Source organism: Triturus cristatus, chromosome 4_1, assembly GCF_964204655.1.
Source record: "Triturus cristatus chromosome 4_1, aTriCri1.1, whole genome shotgun sequence".
Lineage (NCBI taxonomy): Eukaryota > Metazoa > Chordata > Amphibia > Caudata > Salamandridae > Triturus > Triturus cristatus.
In genome coordinates this window covers 1,181,092,958-1,181,115,891 of record NC_140585.1, presented here as the reverse complement: position 1 = coordinate 1,181,115,891, position 22,934 = coordinate 1,181,092,958, and the positions used below count along the sequence as shown (strand labels likewise).

Below are 22,934 nucleotides of genomic sequence, written 5' to 3'. Positions count from 1 at the left end.
AGAGATTGTTTAAAGTACACGGAAGGCTTTGTGAGCTTCGTCAAGATAAAGGCTGGAACATGCGAGATTTGGAGAAGGGGATGTGGGAACTCCTTCCTGCCATGGGAATGCTTGCTTGGAACCTGGCCAGTTCTGCTAAGATTCCTCTGGCGTGGGGGGGGTGGGGGGTGGTACGAGTTCTCTCTCGAACCTTCTAGTGTGTTTCGAGATTATAAAGCAGAGGGTTGTGGACTTAGAAATCGAGAGTTTGGAGTCTGATCGGGACGAGCGCGTCTACTTCGGAGCATGGAACTCTGGTTGCTGAGGCTCTCAACCACGGCTGTTTAACTTTCCCAGTCAGGAGTGGGCTGAGATGCAGTGTTTGCAGCAGGTGAAGTACTGAGTTTTGATTATTGCCATTGTACCATATTTTAGTGTTGTGCATTTGGCATCTGCGAAAGCCTTTCTGTTAGACAGCATTGTGTAAAATAAAACCCCAAGCCTTATTCTAAAATAGAGAGTCCTTGCATTTTGTAAAATAAAACCCTTTTCTAAAGGTGCTGTGTTATATCTTCTGCTTCGACGAGTGTTGAGCCACCGTGTGAAAGATTCTGCATTATCTGATAGGGGGAAGCAAGACAACCCCCACCCCCCTGCAGAAGCTTTAAACGCACACAGGACACGAGCGATGATGGTGACTGCATGATCCTAGGTCTCGGGGCCCTGTGAGGATGAACAGGTTGTGGCCCCTGCTGTGTTCTACATCTCCCGTGACTGCCGCACGTGAGAGCAGAAATCCTACCCGTCGCTGAAGATTCTAGGAGCCACACAGGACAGAGTGGCTGTCGTGATCTAGTGTGCCCAGGTGAGTGAAGTTCTACATTGGTTCCACAGACGACCGGTCTGGCCATAGTGACACAGAACCTGAAGACGCGATACGCCGGACAAAGAGCAGCGGTCAGTCCAAATGAGTTGTAAAGTGCGCCGAGGACGAAAGTACAGTGCGCCGACGACGAAAGCACGGACCCTAATTACTTACAATGAAAGGCCTTTTCCCCTGCCCCAGCCTGTGTTGACGGAGAGACAGTGCCAGCCTATCACTAAGTCAGCAGTTAGGCTTATGCACCAAGTGAACACCGAGGAATATCCTGCCCCCAGGCGAGCATCAGAGGGAATCAATAGCGCGAACCCCAACAGACGTGTGGAGATAGAGGCGGGACGGAAACATGGCCAAAGATAAAGACCTGAAGGCCTCTAGACAGGGCAAGTTGGACAAATACACTAAAGTGCTCCTGGCGCACCCTGAGGGGGCAGAGGCTGCATAGCCTCCCTCAGACACAGTGGAGAAGTGTGGCTCACTGGTTAGAGGAGGCAGACCTGGAAGCAGAAGTCAGCCCGGGACCAGGGTTCAATTCCCGGCTCAGCTGGGTCTTGAGTCCATAAATGTCCATGGACTCGATAATTCTCGCTCCAGTGCATACTCAATTCATGGGTTCACACTCTGCGACTCTGGGCAATAGCTTGCTTAATCTCCACATGGGCCCCTCGCGGCGGGATGCCTGGCTTTCACCTTGCGGATGCCCTGCCGGGTTATCTCACAGGGGAATACCAGGACGGGTTCCCTAAGCAAGCGCTTAGAGACCGCTTGGTGATTTGCGCTATATAAATTCCTGTACATTTACATTTACACAACCATGCTCCTTCAGGCCAACCAAATCTCCAGGGAGGTGTTGAAGGGGAAGATCGGCGAGGTGTGTTCCGAGGTCTCGTTGCTCCGCCAGGATCTCTGTAAGGTGTCAGAGCGGGTGACAGAGGCCGAGAGCCTGGTCTCAGAAGTGGAGGACGCAGTCAAGGACCTCCAGAAGGGGATGAAAGATCCGTAATACCACTGCGGATATGCTGTGGAGGATCGACAATGCGGAAAACTGGGACAGAAGAAACAACCTCCACTTTGTGGGTTTTTCAGAGGGAGTGGAGGGATCCAACGTTGCAACCTTCCTGACTAAATGGTTGACTGATGTCATCCCACCAGAGCAGTTCTCCCAGTGCTTCATCATAGAACGTGCGCACCGCGCCTTAAGTGCTAAACCTCCTCTCGGAGCTCCGCCAAGACCCATTATTTTGAAACTCTTGAATTTTCTAGATAGGGACATGATCCTCAAAGAAATGCGCCGCAAGGGGGAAGTCCGCTTTGAAAGCTCGAAGATCATGTGGTTTCCAGATTACAGCCACGAGGTGCAAAGACAGAGTTTGTTTGATTCGGTTAAGACTACGTTGTGAGCCCTCCAGCTTCAATACATGCGGCAAAGTTTTTCAGGGGAAGGCTTTCTTCTTCCAGACTCCGGAAGAGGCATGGGCGGAGGAAAGACCGGCGCTCCAGCCTCAAAAAGAGCAATCTCCAGACACCCGACGAAGAGAGGCTAGAACTAATGAGGATGGGTCTCCGAGGATACGGAACCGCACAGCAACAGGGTGACCACGGAGAATCCGTGAAGGCACACCGTATGCTAGAAAACTACTTACGCCTCTCACAAGGAGTCAAGATGGTCGCAAAGAAGAGGACACTCCATCTGACACAGACACAGCACAGGGCGTCGGCTCCCCCAACCAGCAATTGGACGATACAGACAGGTCTTCTGGCCCAGCCTCAAGACATCCACTAGAAAAGGCTATCTTGGCCATCGAAAACAGTGGGAGAGTCTAAGAATTGAACGAGGACACTTTGCCCACGAGTGGTGGGCCCAACGACCAGGCTGCTGCAAGCTAAACTCAGGGAGGGAGGACCCGCGTGCCGCTTCCCACCACCCTTTCGCTCTCTTTTCTCTTTCCTGCCCGCTTTTTTCTTATTCTCTCTTCAGACTACTTGCTGTTTTATACTTTCTGTCCCTGCCTCTTCTTCGAAGAAGTGCTGGATCCTGTACAGTAGCTGGACGGACCACCAGTACAGCATAAACTGTAAGAGTTGGGAATTCAGGGTTTGTGAACGGGACAGGGAGGGAGGGATCAACAGACAGACCTATCCACACCAACCAAAATTTAACGATGTAATGGATCCGGCCATCGACCGCTCTGGGGGTGGGATCAGATCCACAACGACCACACCACTACAACGCTTCTCCATGGCGATGGAACTGACGGACATTTAGCGGGCAAAACACCCCCAAACCAGACAATATTACTGTCACTCTGGGATCCATGACTCACACTCCAGACTGGACTACATATTTGTTCACCGAGGGGATGTATACGGTGCAGGGTGCGCTGAATATACAGCCTGGGGCCTTTCGGATCACTCCCCACTTTTGGTGGAGTTAGGTTTGCGGGAGCGAGGCGGGGTTGGAGACTTAACCCATGGGACCTGCAGAATACCAAAATTGCAAAGGGTATCAAGGCAGACACTGACATATAGAAAACACAGACTCCGTCTCATCTGGTGTGACGGTCTGGGAGGCTTACAAAACGGTATCGCGTGGGGAAAGCGAGAGAAAGGCAAGTGCCTGATGGATCTAGAACAAAAAATAAACGATTTAGATGCACAGGTTGTTCAGTATAATGATCCCGAACAGTCTCGTAAACTTGCAACCCTACAAAGGTAATACAAGGAGCTGGCCTCTGACGCCGCTAGGAAACTTCACCTCGCAACCCTATATCGCCTTTACAAAGTGGGCGAGAAGGCTGGGAAGCTTCTGGCCTGGCTTAGCAGACGCAAAGTTCAAAACCGGTGGGTAGCAACAGTGATGGACCTCCAAGGGAATACCCAATGTAAGAGATCTCTATAGGGCACGGCCACAAAAATCGTTGGTTGAGACGCAGAAATATCTAGATGTAATCCCCACTCCAACGTTGAAGGAGGCTGACACTCGGACGTTAGATGAAGACCTTGCACTAGCAGAGGTCCAAGAAGCGGTGGCAAAACTACGCCCCGGGAAGACCCTTGGTACTAATGGGTTGCCCGCGGAATTTTACAGAAGATATGCGACCACTCTCTGTCCCACCTACTTCGGCTTCTTCTTGACGCCCAAACGGAAGGGATTCTCACCCCAGACCTGCGGATGGTCACTATAGTGGTCATATATAAGGAGGGTAAGCCTCGCGATCAGTGTGGGTCTTATAGACCCATCTCTCTACTGAACTCGGAGGTCAAGATTTTGGCAACCCTGCTAGCGACGCGCCTCACGGGTGTGATTGGAAGTCTGATTCATGAAGACCAATCTGGTTTCATGCCGGGTAGATCCACCCGACTGACCTCAGACGCACTCACAATTGGCTTAAGGAGGTAAGTAATCGTCCGAATCCACAGGTGTTTTTGTCACTGGACGCAGAAAAGGCGTTCGACGCCGTTAACTGGCAATTCCTGGATGCCACTTTGGACTAGGACTGAAATTCCGAGGTTGGGTGGCACTTTTATATAATCGTTCGATGGCCACGGTGCGGATCAATGGTCGATGTTCAACTCCCTTCCCTATCGAGAGAGGGATGAGACAGTGCTGCCCCCTATCGCCCCTCCTCTTTGCGCTTACTCGAGTCCCTTGCCAGCGCCATTAGAATACAGCCTTCTATCCGGGGCTTCCACATCACATCAGCAGACGCGGAGGAGGAGAAAATCTCCCTTTACGCAGATGACATCCTGCTATACATCATGTACCCTGAAATGACAATACCGGTCCTCTTTGATTTGATTACCGAATACGAACAACACTCAGGTTACAAAATCAATTGGAATAAATCCACGATATACTGTCCGTCTGACGCCCCCTTAGATTGTCCTTTGCCTGGGGAATTGCGAGTGGTGTCGAGGGGTTTTAAGTATCTAGGTATCTTTGTTACGCCCCACGCGGAGGTGTGCAGAAGTGAGAATCTGAATGTCGTCCAGGGCAACTTTAAGGCCGATAGAAAGATGGAAGGACCTTCCTCTCACCTTGTAGGGTCGCGCTGCTCTCTTTAAAATGATCACCTTGCCACAACTCTTATACGCCCTCCAAAATACATACCATCTTCTGCCTAGGGCTATCTTCACTAAAATCGATGGCAAAATTAGATCTCTTTTATGGCAGGATAGACGCCCCAGAATTGCGCTACAGACACTGAGGCGCAATCCCTATAATGGCGGAAAACATCCCCCATGAGCAACTCACGGAATATGCTCCCCTAGAAGGTAGGCTCCTACAGGAGGAACTTATTGGTAAAGCGGTCTCCTTCACATATAAAACCATCAATAATAATCTTCCCTGACGGCTTGCTAGGTCTCCGAACAAAATGGGAGAGGGACGTGGGGTCCCTTGAGGATATGGATTGGGAGGCGGCATTGATGCATCCCAAAGAGGTGGCCATTAAGGCTCGGCTTCGATCAATTCAATTCAAAATATTGCATCGAACGTATTATGACAGGGAAGGCCTTCATAGAATCGTGAGAGCAGAGTCGCCACAGTCTCTGAGGTGCAAGATCACCAACATTGATTTCTACCATACGATCTGGACTTGCCCTACACTCAGGCCATACTGGACGCAAGTGATTGACTTACTGGGAACGGTCTTGGGGGTGACATTGCAATGGAACCCAAATTTGTGCTCCTGGGGATCCCTAGCGAAGTGGACGTCACTAGGACCCAGATGATCTTTGCTGGGTTGGTGGTGGCTAAACGGGACATAGCTAGGAACTGGGGAGTGGCCGACAGTCCGTCCATACAGGAATGGACTAAGGGGAAGGACATGTACATGACGGCAGAGCAGTCACATATCGTAGCAGGGGGTGCCTAAAGAAATTTCACAGAATATGGGACCCATGGAGAAAACACTTTGGGCTGGATACAGGGAACAAGATGCAGCAGTCCACCGGTCACACGACGCAGGAGACTCCGTCAGAGACTTGAAGCTATAACGTCTCATAAGACTATTCCATAAACTTCCTGACAACCGTTTCTTGGCCCGAGACACAGTCCCCTCACAACGAGGACAATTGCTACCTGCATATTCTGGCTTTTAATGGCTCATTGGTCGGGAGGGGGAAATGGGTCCAATAATAATGATTATATTTGCTACAATTTGAGTTCTACTTCTGTTACTGTATCATACATGACTTCCTTAGTGCCGATTGTTCGGTTGTATAAAATTAAAAAAAAATTATTAAAAAAAAAAAAAGAAAAAAAAAGATTTGGTGCAGCAGGCTAGATGCAGAGAGAGTGTCGAATACTGTTACTTTAACAGGATTGTCCAGTGTGTTGCCACTAATATTGATTTACCGAAGGAAATAGGGCTGTTCCATGTAAGAATAATCAAGAACGGCAGATATTGGTAATTAATAAAACCTTCACCACTTACATCAATGTGCTGAGGTTCATACAAAGGATTCCCTGCAATTGAATCGTATCTTCCTGCGGCATGTATAACATGATGTAAAGAATCCATCTGTAAAAACAAGCATAACTTTCAGCAAATATTCACCAAGTCATCACTTTTTATTATGAAATAAAAATAAGCGTGGGAGTTTATTCTCAAGATCAGGGGGAAGTGTAGATTGCTAACAGTCGCCCAAGAACAACTGGTCAGTGAGGTGCAGATCCACCATCAAACATGTGCACTCTTAAAACAAAGCTCTTCCTTATGAATACTCCTCACCACATTCACATCACTTCAAATGCCAAGACATAGGAAAGAGTCAGACAGGGACAATTATCAGTTCTGTCCCTATGTTCTCGTATAAACCTGGAGAAGTCTGCTTGCCTATAAAGTTTGCAACCTCAGGAACCAAGGGAATACAAAGATGGTGTCAATTTGCAAAGTACCTGTAATCCATTTATCAGCTTTGTGGGTTTAGTCTTGGTTGGTCCATAACTCACTCAATTAAATAATGGCATCATCTTTAAAGCCACTGCAACATTTTAGGAAAGCTCAGTGTTAAAACTTACCAGCACCTCAGGGTGAGAACCGGTGTAGGTTTGCTACAACATCTACTAACAGAGTTTGGCATTTGCAATAGCACACACAAACCAACTCAGTGTTAGACCACAAAGGCACTTCTGTCCTGAGCCAGACATTAGTTCTCACCTCCACCTATGGGAGCTGCAATCTACACTTGCCCCAAGGATCCCTGAACCTTTGCCCAGTCGGTCTATATAAATAGAACAGCGTAACAGAATATGGAGACGTGTGAAAAGAATAGGTTTGATTACCCACTGTTTACTTGCAAAAAAGTCATATGGGTATGCAATTGCCAAAGAAAGTCTGTTAAGAAGTATATTTTTCAAATCATTAGCTAAAGAGGAGCCATATGTTTCCATGTGATCCATACATCAGAGGGCGCTGGAGTCACCTAAAGGAATGTGCCCCCCGAACAAACAGGATTATTAAAACCTGGGCATATAAAGCAGACAGAAGATCACAAGGATGAGGAGCAATCCATGAGGAGGGACACTCCAACTGTAGGAAAATAATTCAGAAAAAAGCTGCCATGAGCCACATGACTGTCCTCTATCTGGGGCGGGTTGATTTGGGGCGGGGGGGCCAAGGGAAGAGTCCACTAGTTTCCTTTAGAGTACTGGCGAAGACATTTCCCACATGAAGAAAGGAAGAGGGTTGAGAATATACATGTATGAAGTAGTCCTAGTGGAACAATTTGAATTTCTCAGAGTGAAGCCGTACCAAAAGACGACTAATAAGGTGTCACTGCAGGTTAATGAATTAGGGACTTTCAAATATGAGCTACTCTGAATGATGAAGGCAGGGAAACAGCGGACAAACTACGAAAGGATATTCTCCAGTGGAACAAAAGTAAAGCTGAAGCAAACCAGTAATGGTGTTTGGCCTTTCCACAAACAAAGTATGAAATTATCTGCAGTAGTGGTTCTGTGGTCCCCTGTGGGTGTTCAGTTCACAGTGCAGCCCTGAGAACTTGATAAATGTCTAAGTGCACCCCAACTGCTGTGAGGTGGGCAGGATTTAAGAATGCTCTATGTCTCTGAAAGTTAAGTCAATGACAGCTGAATCTGCTGGTCTTACATTTAACTGAACATCAAAGCACAATAGGACATTGCACATATTTACATGTGAGCTTCACTACAATATGTATACCAATAAGATGAATATTCACCAACTCTCCCAGCAGAAGCAAAAGGTATTAAGCTCATGTGTGACTGCTAACAATTTGAGAGTGAGAAAATGAAAACTCTTAATTGTGTAGGAAAGTGTTGCGCAAGTGTTCGGTGCAATGGCGTGAGAGGGTGATGCATCTGAAGTGGGAGGTGGGAAAGATGGTGAAGGAAACCAGCACACTTAATGCAGCACCAAAGACTGCACACATTTTCCAAATTGCTAAAACAGCAGATAGATTATGTACACCATGAACATACTTGGTGTTCAGATAAAACACAAACCTTAACTTGATGAAAGAGTCTAGTGATATTTAGCTGAGGGATTTATATAGCACTCTTCATGTTTAGCACACTTTCAAGGTGGTGAACGAGAGGGTAAGTTGGGACAATTTGCTCTTTGCTTTTGGTCAGTAGTGGTGAAGGTCTGTAGCCAGTCATGGCAAAACCTTTAGACCCTCAAACTCCGGGCAGATTTTTACTCCGGGATAACGGAAATATTCAATCTGAGAGAGAAGAGATCCCTCACAGGGTAGAGCAATAATTGTGGAGAATCATTTCAGAACCATTTGCATTTGACAGAAAGATGGTAAGGATTAGTAGTCGTCTTGTAACATGTACCAATCGTCATCTTCAACAGCAGTGATGGAAAAGACTTACATGTGAAAGGAAGCTCCTGTACAGTTCCAATAAAAAGAAATGTTGCTTAATTAATATTTTTGTAAATGTGTTTCGATATCATCGGCCTTAATACAGAGGTTTGGCGATTGCAGTTGGTCTTTTAGTGCCTTGAACCGTAGTAAAGACATCAGATTAAGATAAGGGGGGTCCACTGGTGTGGACTGAACTTCATGGGCCTGAAAATCACATCACTACCATCAGAAGCTTTCAAGGAATAACTACAGTAATTTGTCAGTCTTTGGCTTCCTGTGCATTCTACCAAGAATGAGGGTCTGTTTACTATGTAAGACAACATGGCGGCACACCTTTTGCTTGAATAAGAGTGAAGCTGAGAGGGCTGAGGCAACTTGAGATCCATCTTTTCCGTGTCCATGTAAGAAGGATCTGACCTGTTTGCCATGAATCAACCACGAAAGCAAAGGAAAGAAGGTGCACCAATGTACTGACCAATATAAAGGCACTGCTCCTCCAAATTTTGAGTGGCATTGAGGTAAGGCTTTCACCTTTCCATGTCTGCCACATATCCATTGTTTGGGTGCATTCAAAAAAAGATTCCTGCATATGGGCAAAGAGGGGCTCAGGCAGTGAAGCCCTGCTATACTTTAACTCAAGGGTACAAAGTACTGTCTGTGGCTTCCTGAGGACCGCACCGATGCAGCTGGGCAAGGGTCGGGGTGTTGTAAGGTGGGCACAGGGGGAGGCAAAGCAGTTGCATGCTAAATGTAAGTTGTCTAGGAAACATTATTTGCTTCTTTAGCTTTAGTTTAGTTAAAGTACAAATAAAGTATGCCCGTTTCACAGCTTTCAGAATGTTCTTGCTATGCCAAGTAAACAACAGCCCAATGCTGCTGTTCACCAGGGGGCTATAATTAAAGGTCAGGAGGGCTGCATGCGGCACTCGGCCGTACATTGAATATCCCTGCTTTAGCTTATTCTAATTCCTCGTGTTTTAGTGGGCAGATGATATTTAATGTGCCCAAACACTTGGGGTAAGCAGGCCTCCAGTTGTTTTCTCAATTAGGCATCCAGATGTAGGTGTCCATCGCCCACCTGAAGCTAAACCGAAAGAAGGAAGAAATCTCATTATTTGCCAAGAACCATACACAAGGTAGAGTACAAACCTGGCTCAATGACTTGAACCATTGAGGATTTCAAACCTGAACCCTCATAGCATGCCAAGCCATTTGGATTCACTGACACCAACCTTACCTTTAAGAACATATTGCCAAAAACACAAAGTTGACATGGCACCAGTTCTGTCTTCTAAAGAAAGTCAAAGTATATCTTCCTGAAAGCAACTTCAGAATGGCCGTTAACAGCCTCGTACTTTCGTATATAGATAGTGGTAATGCCCTACTCCATGGACTCCCAAACTTCACACAGGCATGCCTGTGGGTCATCCTACAAGTGCTGAAGCAAGTCTAATTCAGGTCCTGCAGAAATGTGATCACATCACCACAATCCTGATGGAAATCCATTCTCATTCTTTCTTTCTCTCTCTCTCTCTCTCTCTCTCTCTCTCTCTCTCTCTCTCTCTGTGACCCGAGACTGGATGCTAAGACAAGTATTGCAACCAGAAGAACAAGTTACTTACCTTTGGTAACGCTTTTTCTGGTGGATACAGTATCTGCCTGTTGATTCTTCACCTTGTGAATATCCCCTGAGCCAGCAACATTCGGAAACTTTTGTAGCAGTCCATACCGATGAGGTCGAAGACGACGTCACAGAGACACGACTCCGCTTACATCACCGGCTCCATAAGAAGAGCTCGTCGGCGTGATGACGTCAGTTCCTCCCTTTTTTTACGTGCCTTAGAGGCACACGGACGGACTGACAGCAATATATACACAGTACATAATATACAAGCAACACACACAGTGTGGAGAATAAATAGAAAGGCAAACGAAATAACACAATGCCTTAGACAGTAACAAATCTATTTTGAAACACCATCATCAGAATTGTAGGTATACAAGGGTGGACAACGGGGAGGCGGGTGGGTCAGTGAGGAATCCACAGGCAGATACTGTATCCACGAGAAAAAGCATTACCGAAGGTAAGTAACGAATAGTTTCTTACCTGTCGGTGTAGTTTTGCAGCTTGAAGATCTTTCTGGATTCACTATGCTGTTCATTATTCCGCGATCTGGTGGTTGGGTCCGGATTCGTAGTCTTTCTTTTTTTTTTTTAGTTTTTTTGTAGCCCAGGTGGGCGTCGACGTCCCACCATTTGGTGTACCGCTCGTGACGTCGGCGTGCTTCCTGCGGAAGTCCCACCTTTGGGGCGCCATCTTCGGGTTCTTTTTTCCCCTCCTTTCTCTTTTTTTTATTTTTTTTTTAACCCTAGGCGTTAAGTATCTTCCTTATATCTCCTCTCAGTTTTTTCCTGTTATTTCAGTCTTTGTCCTTCCACCCTTTTTTCTCCTGCCTCATCTTCCTGGCGGAGGTGGGTGGGTTTGCTAGTGAATCCAGAAAGATCTTCAAGCTGCAAAACTACACCGACAGGTAAGAAACTATTCGTTTTGCAGCGTGAATCTTTCTGGATTCATTATGCTGTGCATAGATTTTGTAGCGGTCTGTTATCTCTGTGGCGGCTGGGTGGAAGACGAGCGTTGTTCGTTGAATATATGTTGAAGCACCTTCTGTCCTACTTGTGCTTCCTTGTTCATCTGTATATCCACGCAGTAGTGCTTGGTGAACGTGTGCCCCGAAGCCCATGTTGCCGCCAGGCATATGTCTTGAATGGGTGTATTTGCCAGAAAGGCAAATGTTGCTCCCTTCTTCCTTGTGGAGTGGGCCCGTGGCCCCTCGGATAGTTCTTGCCCCACCTGTTTGTGACAGAATTGTATTGTTAGCGCAATCCATCGTGCGATGGTGCTTTTTGTTACTGGTCTACCCAGGAAGCTCGTTGCGAAGGACACAAAAAACTGTTTGGTTTTCCTGTGTTCTTTTGTCCTCTCGATGTAGTGCATCACCGCCCTTCTAGCGTCTAGAGTGTGCAGTGCCCTTTCTGCGCTTGTTGCTGGGTCCTGAAAGAAACCTGGTATTTGAATTGTTTGATTTAAATGGAATGCTGACACCACCTTTGGCATGAAGTGTGGGTCCGTTCTCATTACGACCCTGTCCTTGTGTATCTGGATGTAGGGCTCTTGCAGCGTTAGCGCTTGCAGCTCGCTTACTCTGCGCAGTGAGGTTATTGCCACCAGAAAGGCTGTCTTCATTGTCAGCATTTGGAGGGAGGCCTTGTGCATGGGCTCAAAGGGCGCTTTCATAAGTTCCGTCAGGACTATGTTGAGGTTTCATGCCGGAGGCGGCATCCTCTTTGGTGGCGCTATTCTTTTCGCCCCTTCCAGGAATCTCTTTACTACCCGTGACGTAAAGAAGCTTCCTCCTGTCTCACCTCGTGTATAAGCTACGATCGCCTCCAGTTGTACCCTCAGTGACGATGAGCAAAGTTTCGCCTTTAGAAGGTGTGTGAGGTATCTAAGCACCGTTGATTCCTTTGTCATTTTTCCTTGCAGTTTATTTTTGCTGCACCACATTGTGAACCTTTTCCACTTTTTCCCATAACATTTCCGTGTTGTTGGTCTCCTTGCCTCCTGCAGCACTCGCATAGTGCTTGGAGGTAGTTTAAGGTGTGCGAACTCTATGTCTTCAGGAGCCAAGCTGCCAGTCCGAGCCTCTCTGGCTCTGGGTGTAGAACCTCTCCGCTCTGCATGGAGAGCAAGTCCTTTCTTTTTGCCAATTTGTGTGGAGGTCCCTGTGCCATTTCCACTATTTGTGAGTACCATGTCTGTCTCGCCCACTGTGGTGCCACCAGGATCATTGTCATGTTGCTGGTCTTGCACTTGTGGAGTACCCTGTGCATCAGTGGTATTGGTGGAAAAGCGTATGCAAATGTCCTTGACCAACTTATCCATAGGGCATTCCCCTGGGATTGTTTTTCTGGTTGTCTGGACGCGAAGTTTCGCCATTTTGCATTCAGGCGTGTTGCAAACAGGTCTATTGTCAGTGTACCCCACCTTTTGAATAGCCTTTGTGTTTCCTGTCCATTGAGCTCCCACTCGTGGAATGCCGAGGTCTGCCTGCTGAGCCAATCGGCTTCCACATTGTCTTTCCCTGCTAGGTGTATCGCCAGCAGGTCTATTTTGAGTGGGATGGCCCATCTCCAAATCTCTTGTGCCAGAGTTGAAAGGGGGAATGATTGTGTTCCTCCCTGCTTGTTGATATAGAACATTGTGGTAGTATTGTCCGTCTGTATCAACACCTTTTGGTTGTATAGCTGCCTCTGGAAGGCCTTCAGGGCTAGCAGTACGGTCTTCAATTCCAGGTAGTTGATGTGTCTGACCGCATCTGCTGGAGTCCACAGACCCCTCACTCTGAGCTTGTTCATGTGCGCCCCCCATCCTATCTGGGATGCGTCTGTGGTAATGGTCACAGTTGGGCTTGGTGGTGTCAAGGGCTTTCCTACAGTTATGTTCTCCCTGTTCCACCATGCTATCTCCTCTTGCACTGCGTGCGTAACAACCACTAGATCCTCCCAACTACCGTTCGCTTGTGACCATTGTTGTTGCAGCCATTCCTGGAATGGTCTCATGTGAAGCCGTACATTGTGGAATAGGTGAATGCATGACGCCATCATGCCCATTATCTTGCTCGCTGTTCTCACTGTCAGAGCTCGCCCCTTCTGGTAGAGACGCGTCTCCTTCAGCAGGGCTATCGTTCTACTGTCGCTGGGCATGACTGTTTTGTCTAAGGTGTTGATCTGCGTTCCCAGGAAGATCTTCACCTGTTCTGGTTCCATTGATGACTTTCCCCAGTGTATCGAGAACCCCAGGCTTGTTAGTGTTCTTGTCACCCGCTCTGCGTGCTCCTCGCACTTGTCGCGAGTACTTGCTTTGATCAGCCAGTCGTCTAGGTAAGGATACACATGAATCCCTTCTCTCCTTAGGCACGCTGCTACTGCTGCAAGGCATTTAGTGAAAACCCTTGGTGCGGACTTTAGACCGAATGCCAGGGTTGTGAATTGGTAATGGGTCCTGGTTGATGTTGAACCATAACAGGTTCTTGTGGCACCTGTTCATCGGGATGTGCAGGTAGGCATCTTTGAGATCCACGGTGGACATGTAGTCTCCGCCTTGTATTAGAGGTAGCACTTCTTGTAGTGATGTCATTTTGAATTTTTGTGTCTTTATGAATTTGTTTAGGAATCGTAGATCCAGGATGGGTCTTAGTGTTTCGTCCACCTTTGGGACCAGGAAGTAGTTTGAGTACACTCCCTTGTTCCTTTCTCTGCATGGCACCGGTTCTATGGCCTCCTTTTGGAGTAGTTGTTGTGCCTCTACCCTGAGTTGAGCAAGCTCTTGACCAGAGCGTTGTCTTCTCTTTGGTTTCCTGTTTGGAGGCCTTTTCTCCAACTCTATGCAGTATCCATGCTGTATGACGTTGAGTATCCATTGGTCTCTGGTTATTTTTAGGTCTCGCGAGCAAAAGGCTCGAAGAGACATTTTATATCTGGGCTTTTCAAAGTGCTGCCGTGGCCTAAAGCTACAGTGCACGTGAACGTGCACGCGCGCAGCGCCATGTGTCTTTCCTCCCTAGCGATCGTAATCACGATCACTTTCACTTTCGCGGCCGCGTTTCCAAAGCTTCTTTATTTTTCCAAAAAGCGTCTGGGTTCTTGCCATTCGCACTAGTGACCAGTCACGATGCTGACACCGTGCTGTAAATATACAATGACCTCATTTACAATGGTATTTTTGTTTTTGAACAAGCTGTGCTCATTCTGCCATAATTAACCTCTTCCGGAGCAGCGCAGACACAATGACTACTGAAAGACTCCAAATTGAGCAATGCAGATAGTGAGAGCAAAGATTCTTTCGATTTTGGCCCCGCCCTCATATCCTGCCCTTGGCTCACATAACCTCTCTGTTGGCAGGAGGGCCGCACCCTCTGCCCATGAAACAAAATCCGCTCCAAGTACCAATGCACTTCCTTCACATCACCAACTTTCGGAACCCGTATGTATGGTGTGTGGACTGGAAACAGAATACAATTGTAACCTAGCCTCCTCTAAGGTAGCCTCCTTGCTGCCTCTGAGCATCTACCCCAGGCTTGGCATTTTTACCTGGTGAATAGAACAGTAACAACCTATAGTCTAGACGACATTTTCACGTCTGCTCTATATGCGTGTTAAAGGATTAGTAATCGTGTCAGCAAGAACTGTTACTAATTCTTTCACAAGCACTTACCGTGAACTTTGACTCCAAGACCTCTATCGCACATGCTATCGACTCTCTGGTGTATCATATAGAATACTTGCATTGCATCATGCACTATGTCACACCTCAAAAGTACATAAAATCATCACACATTAAATCTTCACCTCATAGATGCATTTTATGTAGAAACCAATCATTTATGGTTTCTTTCCCACAGTAGGGTTTTTAGGTCTCGCCTGACCCAGCGCATGCGCTGGTCTGGCGAGACTTATTGATAGGGCTCCAAAAAGTGCTACCAGGCCAGCCTAGAGCTACAGAGCATGTGCGCCGCGCTTTACCGTGATTACTTTCACTTTCGCGGCCGCACGTCCGCTTTGATGTTTGATCGTGATCGCGATCACTTTCGCGGCCGCTTGGGATAGCCAAAAGGTCTCGCTTTTGGGACCTTATAAGTATTTAGTTATGCAACTGTTGCATGGCTAAACACTTATAAGGTCCCAAAGGCGAGACCTATTGGCTATGCCAATGCTTGTTTGCCATTGTTGAAGGTAAAGTCCCAGTCTTCCGCCTACCGGTGTTGTATGCTCTTAGGGGCTTGTTTCGTGTACCCCCCTCACTGTGTTCATTTTGCGCTTCACCCCTCGGGGTATACTGGGAGTGAGCGTCTCCTTGCGTGCAAAGTCACTTAGAAGAGGGTTGGTCTCCCCCTCTTCTTCTTTGGCCACGTCCGTTTCCCCTCCCGCGAAAGGACTGGCCTCGAGGTTGATACTGCCAGTTCTGCTTCTGCTGTCCTTGTTGGCTGTGACTGTCACCCTGCTGTCCTTGCTGGAATGCTTGGTGTGATGTTCCCTGCTGGTTACCTCCCCTTTCGTAGGGTCTCCGAGCTGGGGTGCCTCTTCTCATCCCTCTGAACTGCAGGGCCCCCATGGACCTTGCTGTCTCATTTTCCTTCTTCAGTTGGGAGAGCTTCTCGTCCACCGGTGCCCCGAACAGCGTTTCACCGTTGAACGGGGTGTTCAGTATGTTGTTCTGGACCTCTTGTTTGAATCCAGAAATTCTCATCCAGGCCTGCCTTCTTGCAGTGATCCCAATGGCCATTAGTCTGCTCGAAGTCTCAGCCCCGTCCAATGCAGTCTTAATGCAGTCTTAATGCATGAGTTGGCGATATTCTTCCCCTCCTCCTTTGTCGGTACTCTTCTGGGAGATGCTGGACTAGTTCCCCATCTTATCCCAATGCTGGTACTGGTGCCTGTTCAGTAGCGCATTAGAGTTTGCCATGCGCCAGTGCATTGCGGCGTTTCTTTCAACCTTCCTTCCAGTGAGGTCCATCCTTCTGCTCTCCTTATCAGGAGGTGGTCCCGAGGTCGCCAGGACATTGGCTCTTTTCCTGGCCGTGGAAGCAATGATGGAGTCGGCAGTGACCGATCCCTTGATGTAAGGAGGATCCTGCGAGGAGTGCTTGTACTTCTTTTCCGTTCTGGGCGTGATGGACCGGCATGTTGCTGGGTCCTTAAACGCCTCCTTCCCTTGGTTCATCACGCTTTGGAGCATGGGGAGGAACTGGCTCCTCGTCTGGATGGGGAGCAGAGTCTCGAGTAGGAAATCAGCTTTCGGCTTTTCCTCGTCTAATTTCACTCCAAAAGCCGCTGCAGCGCTCTTGACGACCATGTTGTATGCTCCGATGTCGTCTGGCGGCGAAGGCCTTGAAGGATAAGTCTCCACGGGCTCTTCGGGATTTTCGGTGTCGATGTCCTGCCATTCCAGCTCCTGAGTCGTCGACGGCGCCGAGCCGTAGAACGACTGCTGATCCTCTTCTTCATCTTCTCCCTCATAGTAGGGGCCTTCTTCCTCCTCTTTCGGATCCTTCGACAGCTCTTCGGCGTCAAATTCTTCCTGTTCCTCGATCTCGACGACCTCCGTCGGTGGGATCGTTGGGATCTTGAATTTCTTCATTTTTTCGAACTCCTTCTTCCTTTGAAGGATGCTCTCCATCTCAGCCTCGAGCCTTCTCTTTTTCTTCTCCATTTCGGAGACTTGTTCGGCGTCGACCGCAGGTCTCTTCGACGGAGCTTGCGTCGACGCGGCCTTGTCTTTCGTCGCCGAGCGCCCCACCTCGTGGGCCTGCTTCGACGAACTCTGTCTTTCGGCGGCCTTCGGCACCTGGGAGTCCTTCTCGAAGGATCCGCTGGGCCTTCTGTCCTTGGATCCACTCGCGGTCGTCGAGCTTTTCGGCGCTGGTGTTCCTTTAGAGGACTTTGACTCTGTTTTTCGAGAGTCACTTTCCGATTTTCGGGGCCCTTTCGGGGGTTTCGCACTCGACGTGTCTCTTACCTCGTCAAGCGTTTTCTTATCGGTCTCTGCGACCGTGAAGACATCAGGTCCTTCGGCGATGTTGTCCTCATCGTCGGTGGAGAGGCCCAGATCGTACAGCGACGGGGCCTTACCCTTGCCTTCCATGTTGAAATTGGCTCTCCTCTTTCTATCTCTCACCCGGAGAGTCTTCGGCGTGAATGTGGAACAGGCGTTGCAGTCCTTGCTCTCGTGGTCGATCGGCAGGCAAAGGTTGCACACCGGATGTTGGTCCTTCTGCGCGTACTTGTGGTGGCAGTTAGGGCAGAAATTAAATGGTGTCTTGTCCATTGCGCTCAGAGTCCCTGAATGCGCATTTTCCTATGGGCGTCGAAGAATTTCGAGGATCTCCTCCTTCTTCGCCGTCCCGGCTGTAATTCCTTCCTCTCTGTAGTCTTCTGTAAATTCTCCTTCGATGAAACTCGCGTATTTTCCTTCTTCCTTCGTGTAAAACTCTGGAGCTTCTCGATGACGATCCAGACCCAACGGCGGAAAAAAGAATCTGAAGATGGCGCCCCAAAGGTGGGACTTCTGCAGGAAGCACGCCGTCACGAGAGGTACACCAAATGGTGGGACGTCGAAGCCCACCTGGGCTACAAAAAAAAAAAAAAAAAAAAAAGAAAGACTATGAATCCGGACCCAACCACCAGATCGCGGAATAATGCACAGCATAGTGAATCCAGAAAGATTCACGCTGCAAAACTTGTTCTTCTGATGGATACATCTGCCAGTGGATTCCTCACCTTGTGAAAAGATTCCCACAGCAGTCCCACTCCCGGAGGAGGGTGTCCACCCTTCTATGCCAAAAAGTCCTTAAGGACAGAACGAGCAAAATGTCCGTCCCTCCTCACCTCGGTATCCAAGCAGTAATGCTCTGCGAAAGTGATAAGGGAGGCCCAAGTTGCCACCCTACAAATGTCCTCCACAGGAACACATAGACAAAGCAGAAGTGGAAGACTTAGCTCTAGTGGAATGAGCCCTTAAACCCTCTGGAGGTTCCTTACCAGCCAAAGAGTAGCATATCTTGATGCACAAGACAATCCATCTGGAAAGGGTGCGCTTGTGCACCGCTCTGCCTTTCCTGCAGCCAACAAAGCCCACGAAGAGCTGGTCATCAACTCGAAAGTCTTTTGTCCTGTCAAGGTAGAAGCTCACCGCCCTCTTAGGGTCCAAGCGGTGAAGTCTCTGCTCCTCCTTGGAAGGGTGAGGGGGAGGGGGAGGATAGAAGGTAGGAAGGGTGATGGACTGCCCCAGATGGAAAGGAGTTACCACCTTTGGCAGAAAAGCAGCCCTGGTCCTGGGTACCATTCTTTCAGCATGAATGGTCAAGAACGGGGGTTTTGAACTCTGAGCTTGAAGCTCACTTACCCTCCTTGCCGAGGTGATCGCAATGAGAAAAACCTCAAGGACACTTGTGCAAGGGCTCGAAGGGAGAACCCATCAGATAAGTTAAGACAAGATTTAAGTCCCATTAAAGGCACAATAAAACGAGTAGGAGGAAACTTGTTTGTAAGGCCTTTCAGAAATCGTAAAACAATAGGTGATTTGATCAAAGACGGCTGATCCGGCAAGCAAAGGAAAACTGACAACGCCGATAAGTATCCCTTTACAGTGGCACCAGCAAAGCCATGCTGAGCAAGAGAAAGGGCAAACTGCAGAATGTCAGATAAACGAGCCTTCAAAGGATCAATTGACTTCTCTCCACAACAGAGAACAAATTTAGACCACCTATAGGAATAGACAGACTTAGTGGAATGACGTCTGGCAGACAAAATTACATCTACCACATCTGGCGGGAGAGAAAAAGAATTCAGGTTGCCCCGTTCAATCTCCAGGCATGAAGGTGTAAGCTCTGGAGGTGGGGGTGTAGAACCTACCCCTCCGACTGCGAGAGGAAGTCTGCCCTCAAAGGGAGACGGAGCGGAGGGCACAAGGAGAGGTGGAGAAGATCTGTATACCACACCCTTCTTGGCCAATCCGGGGCGATCAATATGACTTGGGCCCAGTCTTGGCGAATCTCAGCACCCGAGGAATCAAGGGTCCCACCTCAACTGAAACGCGTCCACCAATGCTCCCTGCAACGGATACTGGAGACTGCAGAATGACGGGCAGTGAGCGTTCTCGTGAGTGCCAAACAGGTCCACCTGAGGAGTTACCCACATCCGAAAGACGTGACGAACCACCTCCGGATGAAGCCTCCACTCGTGGTCGGCGGAGAACTGCCGACTGAGACAGTCTGCACGTACGTTCAGAACCCCGGCCAGATGATTTGCCATCAGACAAATCTGATGATCCTGAGCCCAGGACCAGAGACGCAGAGCCTCTCTGCAGAGACAAAGAGACCCCACTCCTCCCTGCTTGTTGACATACCACATCGCGGTAGTGTTGTCCGTCAGGACTTGAACCGACTGACCGCGAAGGGAAGGGAGGAAGGCCTTGAGCGCCAAACGTATCGCCCGCAATTCCAGAAGATTGATATGAAGCAACCTTTCCTCTGGAGACCAAAGACCCTTGATCTCCAGATGCCCCAGATGAGCACCCCACCCTAAAGTGGATGCATCCGTTATTACTGTGGCCACCGATGGAGGTAGATGAAAGGGCTTTTCTTGAGACAGATTGCCCTCCACGCTCCACCAAGACAGATCCGCCGCAGCTTCTCTGGAGATCCTCACAGACTCTCTGAGATCTCCCTTGTGCTGATACCACTGCCTGCGGAGGCACCACTGGAGCGCCCTCATGTGCCAGCAGCATGGTTGACCAACAGAATGCAGGAAGTAAACAGACCGAGCAGGCGAAGGACCTTCAGGACTGGAACGACCGCTCCAATGTAAAATATAGGAATCAATTCCTGTATATCGAGAATCCTCTGTGGAGGTGGGAATGTCCGACACACAGTAGTGTCCAGTAACGCACCTATGAACAGGTTGCGCTGAGAGGGCACCAGGTGAGATTTGGGCACGCACCTCTCCTAGTGGCAACAGATGATCCCATGACTCTTGCGAGAGAGTCAGCAGTGTCCAATCCACTCTGGATCACCGCCGCCTGGGCATCCGAAAGGATCTCATTAAAACCAACCCTATCCTCCTCTGATAGCTTCGGGGCTAGTTGTTTAGCCGAGTCCATTAGAGCATGTACATAACGTCCCAAGAGACAGGTAGCATTCGTTGATTTAAGAGCCATGTTGTCTGAAGAAAAGACCTTCTTAGCCGGCTGATCCAGCTTTTTTGCATCCCTATCACTCGGGACCTGGGGAAATGAACCCGAAGATTTCCTTGAACATGCAGACTGAACAACCAGACTCTCAGGAGACGGGTGAGATGTTAAAAATTCCGGGTCTCCCGGAGCTGCCCGATACCTCCTGCTGATGACTTTTGAAACTGACGGAGCAGAAAAGGGCTTACGCCACACCTCCATCACTGGCTCTAAGATGGCATTGTGAAAAGGAAGCAGAGGTTCAGAAACAGCAGAAGGAGAGTGCAGAACTTCCGTTAAAATGTTCGGCTTGAACTCAGCAGACGGTAGCTGCAGATCTAAAAGTTCAGCCGCTTTTCTCATAACGGCATGGTATGGCGCCACATCCTTCGAAAGGACATCAGAAGGAGGAGAAATCTCCCATTCGGGTGACAAGTCTAGGCCACTAGCCTCCTTCAACTCCTCAAAAACATCGTCCAACTCCATGAGTTCCCCTTCTTCTACCTCCTCCATAAGGTAATTTGCTCATCCAGTATCCTCTGAGCCTCCCTCCTAGATCTAATTCTCACAACCGGCGTCGGCAGCGCAGTGATCGAATCCGACGGCGCCGGTGCTGGCGTCGAACGCGGATCCACAGGAGCAGCCGGCGTCGAGCGAGGTCGAGTCGGCACCGGTGAAGAAGGAAGTGGAGTCGAAGTCCTCGGCGCCGGTAGATGCCAGCACGGCGTCGCCGGAAAAAATGGCATGAAGGGAGCCTGAGGATAGGCTTGAGGTACTCCCAAACTATAAGCCATAGGACCCATAGGACCCGAAGGTGCACCAGAGGGGTACATGGCTCTGGAGAAGACTCCATACATCGCATTAAGATAATGCGTGGGGTCCTGACCTGGTCCTGGGAACGCAGGATACTGTTCAGGCATCACCGGACTCGGGCCGACCGGCGCAGACGGTGGAATCTGCGGGGCCGAAGGCTCACCCGGAACTGGAAGCTCCTCAATCGGAGCCGGGGACGAAGCCGGCGTCGGAGATGGAGCCGGCGTCGGAGATGGAGCCGGGGAATGTTCCGGTGAAGCCACAGGTGAAGACAGGCCAACAGGTGAATCCGGAACGGGTGAGGGAGACACAAAGTCCTTTCTGCGTCGGGAGGGTGACGTCGATCTCGGAGCCGCATTCTTATCCGAGTGACGCCGAGAGGAATGCCTCCTCTTCTTCTTGTGCTTCCTGGATTTGGAAGCATGCCCCGAAGTAGACTTCGACGCCGACCTTGACCTCGACCTTGATTTTCTCCGGCCTCTTTTCTCTTTCTTCATCCTCGCGATGAAAAGCTTTGCCTCCCTTTCCTTGAGAGCCTTGGAACTCATCTTGCGGCAGCAAAAACATCCCTCGACATCATGGTCCGGCGCAGTCGTCATGTGGATCCGTAATGGACATATGCTGCCCACACTCATGACAGGGTTTAAATCCTGACTTCTTCGTCGTCATTTCTACAGAAGAAGACAAAGAGAAGCAGTAGAAAACAAAGTAACAGTATAGCTACAGCTAGAGATTCCCGAAATCCGTTGGCGCCGATGGCGCAGAAAAAAGGGAACTGACGTCACCACGCCGACGAGGTCTTCTTATGGAGCCGGTGACGTCAGCGGAGTCGCGAGCGGAGCCATGTCTCTGTGACGTCGTCTTCGACCTAATCGGCGTGGACTGCTACAAAAGTTTACGAATGTTGCTGGCGCAGGGGATATTCACAAGGTGAGGAATCCACTGGCAGATGTATCCATCAGAAACAGACATATACTCAATACCACAGCGCACCAAAAACTTGCGACTCACACCCAGAGAGTTTGGTTTGATTACACAGTGCAAATGGAGTTTCTGAAGCTAAGTAAGGTTGTGTGCCTCCAGGTCCCTGGATTCTTAAAACTCATCTGCTGTACATTAGTACCTTTACCCAACTGACGCAGATTATGTAAGAAGGTTAATTAAGAAACAACCAAAATATCAAACAAATAAGTGTCCTATAGCCCTATTCAGAGGCAAGCTCCTACCAACAGTTTGGAGGATAAATGGGACTACCTCTGCAGGAAAGATAAAGCATGTGTTTGTAGTTAAAGATCCAGCACAAATTTCTGATTAACAGCTTTTGAATTAAATTACAGAGCCATTAGTGTGTGGCAGGGTATATTCACACTGACAATTGTGAAGAGTCTGAATGTAGAAATAACAATTTTATCAAGCAAGATACCACAGCAGTACCTACCAAAGGTGGTGGGTCTGAGGAGTAGACTAGTATTACCAAGTGTTGCCGGACTGAGGGGGGAAAATGGCACTCCCTTGGACCTGGCTATCAGGGCAGTAGTGTTTAATGAACATATGCACCAACACACATGCTGCAGCCTGGCAGATATCCAGAATCGACCCCCCCCGCCCCATGACTTC

General features: G+C 48.8%; 1 protein-coding gene across 1 annotated transcript in view; it reads right to left on the bottom strand.

Moving 5' to 3' along the window:
- The window catches only part of LOC146856310 (pre-B-cell leukemia transcription factor 1-like), a 236,758-nt gene that overhangs the window by 24,271 nt on the left and 189,553 nt on the right, over window positions 1–22,934 (bottom strand). The window contains exon 8 of the mRNA XM_085654422.1: window positions 6,298–6,384. Coding sequence (XP_085510548.1) covers window positions 6,298–6,384 — 87 coding nt within the window. The remainder of the gene's footprint in view (window positions 1–6,297; window positions 6,385–22,934) is intronic.